Source organism: Erinaceus europaeus, chromosome 13 (genome assembly GCF_950295315.1).
Source record: "Erinaceus europaeus chromosome 13, mEriEur2.1, whole genome shotgun sequence".
In the NCBI taxonomy this organism is placed as follows: domain Eukaryota; kingdom Metazoa; phylum Chordata; class Mammalia; order Eulipotyphla; family Erinaceidae; genus Erinaceus; species Erinaceus europaeus.
Window position 1 is genome coordinate 61,006,289 of NC_080174.1, and position 15,271 is coordinate 61,021,559.

General features: G+C 40.3%; 2 protein-coding genes across 2 annotated transcripts in view; one reads left to right on the forward strand and one right to left on the reverse strand.

Annotated features, from left to right (window-relative positions):
* The window catches only part of LOC107522939 (large ribosomal subunit protein uL16-like), a 205,193-nt gene that overhangs the window by 56,865 nt on the left and 133,057 nt on the right, over nt 1-15,271 (reverse strand). The window lies entirely within an intron of this gene.
* EIF2B3 (eukaryotic translation initiation factor 2B subunit gamma) overlaps nt 1-15,271 on the forward strand; it is a 96,095-nt gene that overhangs the window by 14,279 nt on the left and 66,545 nt on the right. The window contains exon 4 of the mRNA XM_007530981.3: nt 11,649-11,808. Coding sequence (XP_007531043.1) covers nt 11,649-11,808 — 160 coding nt within the window. The remainder of the gene's footprint in view (nt 1-11,648; nt 11,809-15,271) is intronic.

Below are 15,271 nucleotides of genomic sequence, written 5' to 3' on the forward strand. Positions count from 1 at the left end.
TGATTTACGTGTATTAAACCAACGTTGGATCCCTGGGATAAACCCTACTTGGTCATGATGAACAATCTTTTTGATATACTGCTGTATGCGGTTGGCTAGAATTTTGTTCAATATTTTCCTATCTATGTTCATCAGAGATATTGGTCTGTAGTTTTCTTTTTTGGTTGTGTCCCTGTCTGCTTTTGGTATCAAAGTGATGTTGGCTTCATAGAAGCTGGCAGGGAGTAATCCAGTGTCCACCAACAAGGGTACAGCTTAAGGGAGGAGAGGACTCTCCAGAGACTCACCAAGCAAGTGCAACTCTGAGTCTCCATTGCTACTACCCTCAGAATCTGGAGCAGCGACAGGGAGGGACACCAGGGGACAGAGATCTAACCAGGAAACTCAGGAGAAGACCTATACCTTGGTGGCATAGTTGAGGGGCTGTGAAAGCCCCTGGATTATCTCTGCCACACCCTGCTTTACCTCTTGGTCAGGAGTCAGTGATTAAGCTAAGAAGCTATTGATAGTTTAAAAGCCCTCAGGCTCCCATAGCCTACAGGGAAGAAAAAAACAACAACAAAGGAACCTTAAAGCAACCAGAAGGACAGAAATCACTAAAGTTAGGGCAGAAATAAATAACATTGAGAATAGGAAAACCATACAAAAGATCAACGAAAGTAAATGTTGGTTCTTCGAAAGAGTAAACAAAATTGACAAACCTTTAGCCAGACTCACAAAACAAAAAAGGGAGAAGACCCAAATAAATCGGATACTAAACGAAAGAGGAGATATCACAACAGACACCACAGAAATTCAACATATCATGCGAGGCTTCTATGAACAACTATATGCCACCAAGCTAGAGAACCTGGAAGAAATAGACGATTTTCTAGATACCTACCAACTTCCAAAACTAAGTAAAGAGGAAGTGGATAACATGAACAGGCCCATCACAGCTAATGAAATTGAACCAGTTATAAAAAATTCCCCAAAAATAAAAGTCCTGGACCAGATGGTTTTACAGATGAATTCTACAAAACCTTCAAAAACAAACAAATTTTTTTGAACTGGTTGGTAGTACAGCAGATAGAAAAGTGGACTTATAGATGAGGTCCTTAGCCAGATCCCTAGCATCAAATATGCCAGAGATATATTTTAAACAGTTTTTCATTAAATAAATATACCATTGTCCATTTTTCTGATGCTAGTTGTTTGGTACCACTCTGATATATGCAATTCTGGGGATCAAACTCAGAACCTTACATCTGTAAGTTAACTGCTTTATCTACTGTGACACCTCCCAGACCACTTTGGTTGTTTTTAATTTTTAGACAGTAGACATTATTCAGTAAGACTATATGATTTACTTAGTTAGAAACTGCCAAATATTTAATTTTCCAAAGTAGTTGTATTATTTCATACTTCTATCAGCAATACATACAACTTGTACTTGCTTCACATTTTCATCAGTACTTGGTATTTTTTCTTACTTTTGGGGTGCAAAGGGTAGGGTTATTGCTGCGACTAGGTACTAGATGGCCAGTTTTTTTTTCTTTTTTTTTTTTCTTTTTTTTTTTTTTTTTTGGCCTTCTTGGTTATCACTGGGGCTCAGTGCTGGCACTAAAAATCCACTGCTCCTGGTGACCATTTTTCTTTTCTTTCTCTTGTATTGGATAGAACAGAAAGAGATTGAGATGGACGAGGGAAATAGGGAGAGAGACAGACACCTGTAGATCTGCTTCACTGCTTGTGAAGTGACACTCCCACACACACACACACAGGAACTGGAGGCTCAAACTGGGATCCTTGTGCTTTATACTATGTGTGCTTAACCTGGCGCACCACTGTCCAGCTCCCGTTTTTTCCTTTTTTTTTTTTTTTAAATCTTTCTTTCTATTTCATTTATTTCTATGTGATAGGACAGAGAAAAATTGAGAAGGAAGGGGTAGATAGGGAGAGAGTAGACCAGGAAGTGGCATAGTGGATAAGGTATTGAATTTTTTTTTTTTAAGTTGGTGAAATTTATTTTTCTTTTATTATTATTATTTTTCTTTTTCTTCCTCCAAGGTTATCACTGGGGTTCAGCACTGTGAATCCACTGCTCCTATAGATCATTTTTCTTTATTTTGTTGTCCTTATTGTTGTTATTGTTTCTATTTCTGTTGTTGGCTAGGACAGAGAGAAATAGAGAGAGCAGAGGAAGACAGGAGGAGAGAAAGATAAACATCTACAGACCTGCTTCACCACTGTGAAGCAACCCCTCTACAGGTAGGAAGTCGAGGGCTTGAACTGGGATCTTAGGGTGGTTCCTGCACCATGAGCGCTCAACCCGTTGTGCTACCGCCTGGTCCCAGGGTGTTGAATTCTTAAGCATAAGGTCCCGAGTTTGATCCCTAACAGTACAATATACCAGAGTAATGTCTGGTTCTCTTTCTCATTAATTAATAAATAAAATATTTAAAAAGAGAGGTAGGGGGGCTGGGTGATAGTGTAGCAGGTTAAGCGAAAAGCACAAGGACCAGCATAAAGATCCCGGTTTGAGCCCCGAGCTCCCTACCTGCAGGGGTCGCTTCGCAAGCAGTGAAGTCTGCAGGTGTCTTTCTCTCCTCTCTGTCTTAACTCCTCTCTCGATTTCTCTCACTCCTATCCAAGAATAACAGCTATAACAACAATAACAGTAACAACCACAACAAGGGCAACGAAATGGGAAAAATAGCCTTCAGGAGCAGTGGATTCGTAGTGCTGGCACCGAGCCCCAGTGATAACCCTGGAAGCAAAAAAAAAAAAAGGGAGAGGGAAGGTAGAGAGAAAGATAGATATCTGTAGACCTGACTCAATGTTCCTGAAGCTTCTTCCGTACAGGTGGGGAGCAAGGAGCTTGAACCTGGTCCCCCATTTCCTTCTGTGTTGAGAGTTTGTTTGGAGGTTGTAGCAGGGGAGCGCAATTAATCGTATACCCTTGACTGAAGACCAGTCGGCCCACTGCAGCTTCATGAGGTACACACATTGGACCAGTGACGGAGGAAGACACCCGCCTAATGAGCCAACTCAGCCAGATCAACCCTGGCGATCAGTGGGGTGACAGATACCGCAGCCAGATTGTCCTCATATCCTCTAAATTTTAAGTTCAGATGTGTGCTGTGAATTTTATGTAGCTTGTCTTTCCTTCCTTGTTTTTTTTTTTGGTAAAGTTTGCAGTATATTGGGTTGTTGGAAAAGTCATGCATTTTTACAATAGGTAGATAGATGGCGCTAGTTCATTTTGGAAGTTCTAGAGTCAGTCACATCTATGTGCAGACTGAGGTTCAAGCTCCCTACCTGACCCTCCCCCCCCTTTTAAAAAAATTATTTATTTTGGATAGAGACAGATAAATTGAGAGGGAAGGAAGAAATAGAGAGAAAAACACACTGAAGCAATGCTTCACCATTCATGAAATTTTCCCCCTGCAGAGGAAAGTTTCCTTCTCTAGCTCCCCCCTTTCATTTCTATTTCTGTTTCTAGCCAATAAATAAGTAAAAAATAAAGATATTTTTTCAAGAAGTTTTATTTAGGGGCTTATTGAGTAGAATGCATGCTGTGCCACGGATGCTTCCCAGGTTTAAGTCTGGCCACAGCACTGAGGGAAGTTTCAGAGATGTGCTATCTTTATATTTGTATACAATACTAGGTTAGAAAGAATATCCTCAGGCAGGGGTAGATAGCATAATGGTTATGCAAAGAGACTCTTGTGCCTGAGGCCCCAAAGTCCCAGGTTCAATTCCCTGTACCACCATAAACCAGTGCTGAGCAGTGCTCTGGTTAAAAAAAAAAAAAAAAAAGATTATTTTCTCAGAATTTTTTTTTCCTCAAGCCCAAACAGGCACTTTGGTGACTCTCTGTGTTGTAGATAGATTTTTTTTGTCCCCAATGTTTACCGTTTCACCGAAATCATATTTATAGATGGTTCCAATCATGCTGCCTGCTTTCAACCAGTGTAGCCCTTTTCCCCAATTAGGGCAGCTGATATATCAGCTCCTTTTTTTTTTTACTTTTTTTCTGCATCCAGGATTATTGCTGGGGCTCGGTACCTACACTTCGAATCCATGCTCCTGGAAGCTATTTTTAACATTTTGTTGCACTTGCTGTCATCATTATTGTTGTCATTGCTGCTGTTGTTAGATAGGACAGAGAAATCAAGAAGAGGAGGGGGGTAGACAGAGAGGGCGAGAGAAAGACAGGCACCTACAGACCTGCTTCACCACCCGTGAAGCGACCCCCCTGAAGGTGGGGATCTGGGGGCTTGAACCCAGATCCTTACACCGGTCCTTACACTTTGTGCCATGTGCGCTTAGCCTGCTGCACTATCACTCGGTCCCCCCTTCTTTCTTTTTCTTTCCTTGTATCTGAAAAATTTTCCTGGAGCAGTAAAGCCTTGGTGATGACAATAATAATAATAATAAAGTATATAACTCAGTGGCTCTATAGAACTCTTAATTATATATATTTTGTATAAACTATATTTTAAAAATTAGGAAATGTGGGGGCCAGGTGATAGCACAGCGGGTTAAGCACATATGGCACGAAGTGTAAGGACAGGCTCAAGGATCCTGGTTTGAGCCCCCGGCTCCCCACCTGCAGGGAAGTCACTTCACAAGTGGTGAAGCAGATCTGCAGGTGTCTTTCTCTCCCCCTCTCTGTCTCCTCTGCTCTCTCCATTTCTCTCTGTCCTACCCAAGAACAATAATAACAACAAACATGGCCTTCAGGAGCTGTGGATTCAGAGTGTAGGCATCGAACCCCAGCAATAACCATGGAGGCAAAATAAATTGACAAATGCTAATAAGACACAAGAGAATGTAATCTTGTCTTAACAGTGTGTTTCTGTTGCTTATTAATGCTTTTTTGCTCAGTGGAGGACAGTCCAGTGTTGCACAAAGACCTTCTGTCCAATCTGTCAACAGAAAACCTGACTGCAAGAAGTAAGGGTGGGGAGCCGGGGCTGGAACCAGGATCCTTAAGCTGGTCCTTGTGCTTTGCACCATGTGCACTTAACCCGCTGCACTGCTGCTCAGCCTCTGTCCCGTAACTTCTTTCTCTTTAAAAGAGGTTGCTTTCAGTCCTTAGCAATTGTGAATAAAGCATGAAGATGATAATTTTCTATTTAATCTAGACAAGAATCTTTCTCTATCCTCAGGCAGGTCTCATCCTTTGCCTCAGTTTCGCAACCAAGAAAATAGGGATAATGATGCCAATACCCTGGTTGTTAGTGGTTTAGTTATTTAAGTCCTTTGATATAGGAAAAGGGCTATTGTATATATTTTTTAAATAGCTAGCATGTTGTGACGAAGAACAAACTATGTCTATGGAATTCCCATACTACAGACAACTTATTAGAAAGACAGCATATGCTATTTTGGGATGTTCAAAAAACTAAACACAAGTATTTGTAGTTGGGTGTTTAATATTTTTATCAAATTACAGATCTCTGTCCTTTCCTTGAGTCTTATTTTGCCTAAGGATTTATTTTATTTTATTTTACAGATTTCTATCTGCTTGAAAAGAATGAACACAATTTTGTCAGGGGGAAAGATCTAAGAACTTAATCTTGACTTGCTTGAAGGCTTTCAGTGGCAACCTTCTTGTAACTGTTTTGGTGGTCTGTGGTTGCCTAGGATGGCCTTAGTGTATTGTCAGAATGCCTTCTTTGAGCCTGCCTGGTGGCAAAGAATAAAAACAGGTTGGAAGAGGGAATTTTCAACATCTTTCCCCCAAAACTCACACACACACATTCCCTCCCCCTAAATGGTACTTTTCTCTTAATTGTAATAACCTGGTACATGTATCCACAAGTCTGAAGTCTTTATTTACACTCTTACAGACTGTTCTTTGTTGTACCTCTGATCTGTGAGTTGAGATTTCTGTAGCCTATTACTGCATTTGATAGCTAGAAAACTTCCAAGTTCTGTGTTAGCCTGATTTTTTTTTGTCAGTTCCCTTTTTTTTTTTTTTTTTTTTTTTTTTAAATCTAGAGTACTGCTCAGCTCTGGTTTATGGTGGTGCAGGGAATTGAACCTGAGACTTTGGAGCCTCTCTTTGCCTAACCATTATGCTATGTACCCCTACCCATCAATTCCTTTTTTTAAGAAGATTTTTTTTTTATTATCTTTATTTATTTATTGGATAGTGACAGCCAGAAATCAAGAGGAAAAGGAATGATAGGGAGAGAGACACTTGCAGCACCATTTTACCACTCAAAAGCTTTCCCCCTGAAGGTGGGGACCAGGGCTCATACTTGGCTGAGAATCTTTTCCAAGAATGGTGAGGTATCCGTGGCAGTTAGTCATCAGTGTTTATTAGTGTACCAAACTACCCTTGAGAATTGAATTAATATTGGACCACATAGGAGAATGTAAATTATGACCATTCATAGCTATGCCAAGGTAGCTAAATTCATCAGTCCCATATGGGCAGGAGATGGAGTACAGGGTGGTGATTAGTATCTTGGCCATTGCTTGTGGAAGTGCTGGGTAGGTAAAAGTGTGTTAGTTATCTTGCCCTGACAGTTTTTTTTCCAGGGGAGTATAAGTGTGTTTTTCTTTCTACTTGCCGTAGGAAGTTGTTTGCCAGATTGTGTTATTTATAACAATCTGTCATGGAACAGCTGCCAGGATAGGAGAGGTTATTCCCGGTAGCTCTCCTCACCTCCCACCCCACCATTACTGCCACACACACATACATCCGGTTTTCTGACTTAACTTTTTTTTTTTTTCCTCTTCTGATTTTACCAATGCTTTTGGCCTGGTTGGAAATGTTCTTGTAATGAGAGATTTCTGGTCTTTGCCATGGGTTGGTAATTGGGTTTTCTAAGCTTAGTTTGTTTAGTCAAGACTTAGCTCTGGCAGCAGTGGGTGTCTTTCTTTTTCTCCACTCCGTCTCTCCTCCCTCTCAATTTCTGTCTGATCAAATAAAAAAACAAAGTAGTGGTTCCAGGTTGGGGGAATAGCTCACTGGCATAGTGGGCTGCTTTGCCATGCTCGTGAGCCAGGTTTGAGCATGATAAAAGAAGCTTCGGTGCACCTGCAGGGGGAGAGCTTTGCGAGTGGTGAAGCAGGGCTGCAGGTGTCTCTGCCCCTCTTCCTCTCTATCTCCCCATCCCTCTTGACTTCTGGTTGTCTCTATCCAATAAATAAAGATAATAAAAAGATAAAAAAGAAGGATGAGGAAGAGAAGAAGAGGAAGAAGGAGAAGGAGAAAGAGAAAGAGGAGGAGGAGAAGGAGAAGTAATAGTAGTAGTAGAAGTGGTGGTGGTGGTGGTGGTGGTGGTCTGGGAGGTGGCGCAGTGGATAAAGCATTGGATTCTCAAGCATGAGGTCCCGAGTTCAATTCCCAGCAGCACATGTACCAAAGTGATATCTGGTTCTTTCTCTCTCTCTGTCTATCTTTCTCATTAATAAATAAATAAATAAAATCTTAAAAGAAGAAGAAGAAGAAAAAAATAGCTTCAGTGCTGTGGTCCCACCCCACCCTTCTTTCTCCGCTTCTATCTTAAAAGTAGTAGTTCTCTGGGAGTTGGGCAATAGCTCAGTGAGTTAAGCGCATGTGGCACGAAGCACAAGGGCCGGCTTAAGGATCCCGGTTTGAGCCCTTGGCTCCCAATCTGCAGAGGAGTCGCTTCACACACGGTGAAGCAGGTCCGCAGGTGTCTTTCTTTCCCTCTCTCTGTCTTCCTCTCCTCTCTCCATTTCTCTCTGTCCTATCTAACAACCACGATATCAATAACTACAACAATAAAAACAAGGGCAACAAAAGGGAAAATAAATAAATATTAAAAAAGGACATCTATAAAAAAGTAGTTCTCTGAAATACAAGATAGGGTGGGGAAGATAGCATAATGGTTATGCAAATATACTTAAAAATTTTTTTTTATATTTCTTTATTTTCCCTTTTGTTGCCCTTGTTGTTTTTCATTGTTGTTGTGCAAATATACTTTCATGCCTGGGGTTCTGAGGTCCCAGGTTCAATCCCCTCACTACTATAAACCAGAACTACTAGTGCTTGGAGGAAAAAAAATAGTCAAGAGATGGTGTATTCTAGAAACATTCCTTTTTATTCCCCCTTTTTTCTTTAGTGATTTTTATTATTAGTGATTTAACAGTGGTTTACAAAATTTTAAGATTACATAGGTATAGTTTCACATCAGTATGCACGTGCCAGACAGTTTCAAGTTAATTGCACTTCAGAAATAGTTACTTCACAGTCTAAACAGTCTGTTTATTCATGACTTGTGGTCCACATGACCAAATATACTTCTAACTCTTTTTCTTATTTATTTATTTATGAAAGGAGACATTAACAAAACCATAGGATAGGAGGGGTGCAACTCCACACAATTCCCACCACCCAATCTCCATATCCCATCCCCTCTCCACTAGCTTTCCCATTCTCTGTCCCTCTGGGAGCAGGGACCCAGGGTCGTTGTTACTTCTGACTCTTTAACAGTTTTTCTACTTTCTCTCTCGAGACTCTAGTTAAAAGAATATTTCTATTTCTAGAATGGCATTTACATTTTTAGAATATGAACTAAAACATCAGTCATTTATTTTTTAATGTTTTTTTTTTATAAAAAATGTAAAGAAAAAATAGTACCGTGTGGATGAAAGATTTGCTTGTAACATATGTCAGTTTTCCTTTTAGACATTTCTTCCATGATTTCCAGCTTTGGAAACAAAGTCCATCGATCGCACAGCAAAGATTTTCCTTTGCAAGTGGAGGGGTGTTACAAAGCGGATTGGATTGCTTTTGGTTTCAGTGAGTCTGATTTGATACATTCTCTGGGAATAGAGGCAGGAGAAAGCCTGATGGCACCTCTATCTATAACTCAGGCCCTGCCCTTTCAGACTGTCACCATTCTTCTCACACTGAGAACAGATGGCAACCAGACATTGCAGGGAGGGGTTTGTTTCTTGTGCTCCTTGGGGATTTTTCATTCAGCTTAGCAAAAAGTAATTTTTAAGCAAAGAGGAAAATGAGACTGCAGACTGTTCATAGTTATGCAGGGCATGTTTGGCATTCACTATATTGACAGATTTATTTTTTGCAGATTCAGTGTCAGCAACATTTATTTTCTAAGGCAAGGTTGTCACCACTTCAGAGCATCTGCAGTGCATGATTTTATTCCGTTTGTAGTACACTTAATTCAGTTTGTTGTAGAGAGTCAACTTGCAAAAAATCTGTCATTTTATTAGAGAAACAGAAAAATAGAATTCTTTTTCTCAGCAAATTGTCACTTTCATGGTAATGAAATAGAGTGGCTTCTCTACTGCTGTAGTGACAATTGTGTAGCTATATTTACTAATGGCTCTTGCTCTCTTTGTCTAAACATTGCTATAAGTAGGACTCTGTATGCTATTTCTTCCTTTGTTTGCATGTATCTAGGTTAATTTGTCAATGTTTTGTGATTCCAGATGGCAAGTTGCAGGGTTAGGTTACCTATTCCTAAACAGATATTTAAGGGGACTTTTTTTCTCCCCACTCAGTGTTAACATTCAGAAAAAAATTAAAAATTAACATCTCTAGTAGTGCATCGGGTTAAGTGCACATAGTGGGAAACCCAAGGATGGCCAAAAGGAACCCAGTTTGAGCCCCTCACTCCCTGCCTGCAAGGGTGGGAGATGTCACTTCGCAAGCAGTGAAGCAGGTGTCTGTCTTTCTCTCCCCCTGTGTCTTCCCCTCCTTTCTCAGTTTCTCTCTGCCCTAACCAACTACAACAGCAGCAGCAGCAACAATAACAGCAGCAATGGAAAAAGGATGGCAACCAGGAGCAGTGGATTGGTAGTGCAGGCACTGAGCCCCAGCAATAACACTGGACAAAAAAAAAATAATAAAAATAAAAATAAAATTTAACTTGTTAAATAGAAGACTAGGAAAGAAAAAAAGAAACCTTAAATTTTAAATTTTTTAAATTTAAAATTTTTTTTAAAAATTTATTTTCCTTTTGTTGCCCTTGTTTTTTTTAAATATTTATTTTTCCCTTTTTGTTGCCCTTGTTTTTTTATTGTTGTTGTAGTTATTGTTGTTGTTATTGATGTCTTTCTTAGATAGGACAGAGAGAAATGGAGAGAAGAGGGGAAGACAAAGAGGCTCAGAGAAAGATAGACACAGGCAGACCTGCTTCACTGCTTGTGAAGGGACTCCCCTGCAGGTGGGGAGCCGGGGCCTCGAACCGGGAGCCTTATGCTCATCCTTGCGCTTCATGCCACATGCGCATAACCCACTGCACTACCGACCGACCCCCAATTTTAAACCTTTTTAAACGTTCTGGTAAAAAAAATTTTTTTTAATAAGAGAGAAAGACCAGGGAACTGCTCAGCTTTGGCTTACTGTGGTGCTTGGGATTGAACCTGGGACCTTGGAGCCTCAAACCTGAAAGTCTTTTGCATAACCTTTATGCTGCCTCCCCAGACCAGATTTGAACTTAACTCTAGGAGGCCTTCCAAAGAAATGTTTAGGCTATAATATGAGTTACATGTAGAAGGAAGAAATGAAGAAAAGATGATGGTTCTAGTACAGATGCTGTGTACACACCCGCACGCACGCACGCACGCACGCACGCACGCACGCACGCACGCACGCACGCACGCTCCCTCGCCCCTTTAATAGGATGGAGAGAAACTGAACCTGGAACCTCAGAGCCCCAGGCATGAGAGTCTTTTTGAAAAACCATTATGCTAATTTCTCTGCCTTGAGCAGAGAAGTTGAGAGGAAAGTAGAAGAGGGAGGGAGAGAGCTGGGGAGATAGCATAATGTTTATGCAAAAGACCCTTGAGCCTAAGCTTCTGAAGTCTCTGGTTCAGTCCCCAGCACCGCCATAAGCCAGAGCTAAGCAGTGCTCTGGTCTTTCTCTGTTTCTCTCTTTCTCTCATTAAAATAAGAACTATAACCCAGTGACCTTTTCTCTCTTTCTTTTCTTCTTTTTCCTTTCTTTTTCTGGTAGAGGCAAAAATAGGAGAAAGAAGGAAAGAAACAAAGAAAGAAACAAAGAAAGAAATGGAGAAGATATCTGCAGCCTTGCTCCCCAACTTGTGAGGCTTCACCTGGAGCTCGTACCTGGTCCTCATACTTGATAATTTGTACCAGGTGCACCACTGCCTAGCCTCCAGAGAGTAGGGCATTACATTCATCCTATTATTTTTGGCTTCTGTAGCAAAATGACTGATACATAGATTCATAAACATATTGAATCTTCAAAATATGCAAAAATGTTTTTCAACCTGTAAAGGGATATGTGCGTTTAAAGTTATTAATTCCAAGTCATAGAAGTATCAGTGTAATGATCTTCCCACTGATCCTTAGAGCCCAGGAATGAGGCAGTGAAGCACATAAAGGAGAGGCAGATAATTTAGATAATTTCCTAGCACAGTTCAGTTAAAAAAGCTTTATTTGTCTTTACTTATTCTGCTTCCATATGAAAAGTGTAAGGCTGGAGATAAAACTCGAGATACACAAGAAATCTTAAACTTCACATGTATGAATCATTAGGTTTAATCCCTGGCCTCAAAAACAAAAAGGAAAACTTTGAAAGTGTCTAGTTTATATGTGTTTCTAGACCATAATGAGTTTACCTTGTGATCATCTATATGATCAATTGTCTTTTGCAACTGTGACTTTCTCTTTCTCCATTTCACAGACAGATGTGCTGATCCTGAGCTGTGATCTGATAACAGATGTTGCTTTACATGAGGTTGTAGACCTGTTTAGAGCTCATGACGCATCACTTGCTATGTTAATGAGGAAAGGCCAAGCTGGCTTAGAAATAGCTCCAGGTCAAAAGGGAAAAAAAAAAGCAGGTAAGAACTCCAGAATTTGATTTGTTTACTGTGTTCTGAAAATTATTACAATTCATTCTTTGACTTAGGAAACATTTCTTGAGAACCGACTACACACTGCAGACATTGTGCTAGGTGTTAATGACATAAAGTAAAAGACCCTGACTTGAAGAGTCTTGAAATTAGTGATTAGATGCTGTAAAGTTCAAAAGGATTTCATATGCAGAGAGGAGCACTCAGAACTGTAGCACTGTATTGACTGGCTCAAGTATGCATAGAGCTGAGAAACAAAATCTAGCTTAATGTAATTTTTAAATTATAAACTCTGATAAAAATTTATTAGATGGCTATAAGCACTTGAAATGACGGTGACAAGTCCAGTAAGATAGCACACTTCAGAGTGTTTCTATTTTGTTTTGCATGCAACCCAAGCTTGAGCCTGCACTTGGGAAGTTTCAGTGCTGTGGTGTCTCTTCTCATTGTGTGTCTGTTTCTCTGTTTTCTTCTCTCTTTCTTTTTTTTTTTTAAATTTTATTTATTCCCTTTTGTTGCCCTTGTTGTTTTATTGTTGTAGTTATTATTGTTGTTGTCGTCGTTGTTGGATAGGACAGAGAGAAACAGAGAGAGGAGGGGGAGAGAAAGATAGACATCTGCAGACCTGCTTCACCGCCTGTGAAGTGACTCCCCTGCAGGTGGGGAGCCGGGGTTCGAACTGGGATCCTTATGCCGGTCCTTGTGCTTTGCGCCACCTGCGCTTAACCCGCTGCGCTAGAGCCCGACTCCCTTCTTCTCTCTTTCTAATTGAAAAAGTTGACCTGGAGCAACAACGCATCAGCAGCAACAACAGTAATAATAAATTACAATTACTATAACAGAAACAACCTAAAGTTACAGATTTAATATGGTTGATTTTTTTTTTTCATACTCTAAATCTAAGTAACGCAAACATGATAGTTATGACCATGCTCTTCTTTTTAGGATAACAATATAGTTGTCCTGATATTTTCTTTTTTTAATTATTATTTATTTATTTTTTACCAGAGCACTGTTCAGCTCTGGCTTATGGTAGTGTAGGGGACTGAACCTGGGACTTTGGAGCTTCAGGCATGAGAGTCTCTTTGCATAACCATTATGCTATTTAACCCTTGCCCTCTACTTTATTTTTCACTAAAGCACTGCTTAGTTCTGGCCTATAATGATGCTGGGGATTGAATCTGGGACTTTGGAATATCAGGCATGAAAGTTTTTTTTTTTTTTTTTTTAAGATTTCATTTATTTATGAATGAGGAAGATAGAAGGAGAGAGACAAAGAACCAGACATTACTCTCGTATATGTGCTGCCAGAGATTGAACTCAGGACCTCATGCTTGAGAGTCCAATGCTTTATTCACTGTGCCACCTCCTGGACCACTGAAAACTGAAATTAATTGATTAATTAATTAATTTTGGATAGAGACAGAGAAATCAAGATGAGAGGGAGAGAGAGGGAGAGCTGCAGCAGTGTTTCACCACTCGTGAAACTTTGCCCATGTAGGTGGGGTCCAGGGCTTTGAACTTGGGTTTTTGTGTACTGTGTGTGCACTCAACCAGGTGTGTCACCACTCAGCCCCATGAAAACCTTTCTGCATAATCATTACACTCTCTTCCCTGCCATTAAGTGCACTACTTAAAAAAAAAATTACTTATTTATTCCCTTTTGTTGCCCTTGTTGTTTTATTGTTGTAATTATTGATGTCGTCATTGTTGGATAGGACAGAGAGAAATGAAAGGAGGGGAAGACAGGGGAAGAGAAAGATAGACACCTGCAGACCTGCTTCACCGCCTGTGAAGTGACTCCCCTGCAGGTGGGGAGCCCGGGGCTTGAGCCAGGATTCTTTTATTTATTTATTTATTTTCCCTTTGTTGCTTTATTGTTGTAGTCATTATTGTTGTTGTTACTGATGTCTTCATTGTTGGATAGGACAGAGAGAAATGGAGAGAGGAGGGGGAGACAGGGAGAGAGAAAGATAGACACCTACAGACCTGCTTCACCGCCTGTGAAGCGACTCCCCTGCAGGTGGGGAGCCGGGGGCTCGAACCGGGATCCTTGAGCCTGTCCTTGTGCTTTGCGCCACCTGCGCTTAACCACTGCACTACCGCCTGACTCCCCTGAACCAGGATTCTTATGCTGGTCCTTGCGCTTTGCTCCACGTGCACTTAACCCGCTGCACCACCACCCGGCTCCCATCACTGCGCCTTCTGTAGAGCTCTCCTTGGGCTGTCTGTGGTGCTTCCATGTAGTGCTAAATCTTAAACCCAGGACCTCACACTGTAGTAAGTGCACTACCTACCCGGTGAGCTATGTGCCACTCGAGATCACAACTTTTCTGAAGGATTTATACTTTCCTGGAATGGTATGTCCTTCCCCACCACCTCTGAGTTTTTTGCCCCCTGAAATGATAAGGATTTTTTTTTGTTGTTTGTTTGTTTTTTCCTAGTCATTATTATGTAATTCATTTTCTTATTACTACTATATATTATTATATATTGCTATAGTCTGCTAAAATATTAGAAGTTATGCTTACTACATGATTAATAGTCACCTAGAGCTTTCATTTCTAGGAGTTGAGTGATCTAGCTTGTCTTCTCAGCTTTCTTTAGGGTCTTTAACTTGTAAGTTTGAATTATAGCATAGAAACTTCTTCCTAGTTGCTTTATATATATGGGTAGTTCATCACAGATGCCTTTTTCTATATATAGGTAGGTCCACCTGCATAGTAAAATGTGCATTTTATCTGATAAGCTATGTCCTCCCCTCACTTCATTTAGTTTTTGTAAGGTTTATTTATTAATAATAATAATCATTATTATTACTATCATGTTCAGTTTTTTTTTGTTTGTTTTTTACCAAGGTACTGCTCAGCTCTGGCTTATGGTGTGTGGGGGATTGAACCTGGGAATTTGGAGTCTCAGATATGAGAGTCTCTTTGCATACCCATTATATTACCTATCCTTGTCCTCTTTTCTTTCTTGCTTTTCTTTCTATTTTATTTGACAGAATAGAGACAAAGTTAGAGGGGAAGAGGAAGTAGAGAGGGAGAAAGATAGACACCTGCAGATCTACTTCACCACTCATAAAACTTTTCCCCCTTCAGGTAGGGAGCAAGTGCTCAAACTGGGGTCCTCAAGCATGATAATGTGTGTGCTCAACCAGGTATGCCACCACCTGAAGCCCCTCAAATGTTTTTTGATATCTATTTAAATGGTCACATGATTGTCTTGTCTTTTTTTTTTTTTTTTTTCCCAGAGCACTGCTCAGCTCTGGTTTATGGTGGAGCAGGGGGAGGGAATATTGAACTTGGGACTTTGGAGCCTCACACACATAGTTTTTATGCATAACTACCCCATCCAACATGATTGTCTTATCTTCCTTGATAATGTGATATATAATAGTTTTTCTTTTCCTTTTTTTTCTTTGCCTCTAGTGTTATTGCTGGGGTTTGGT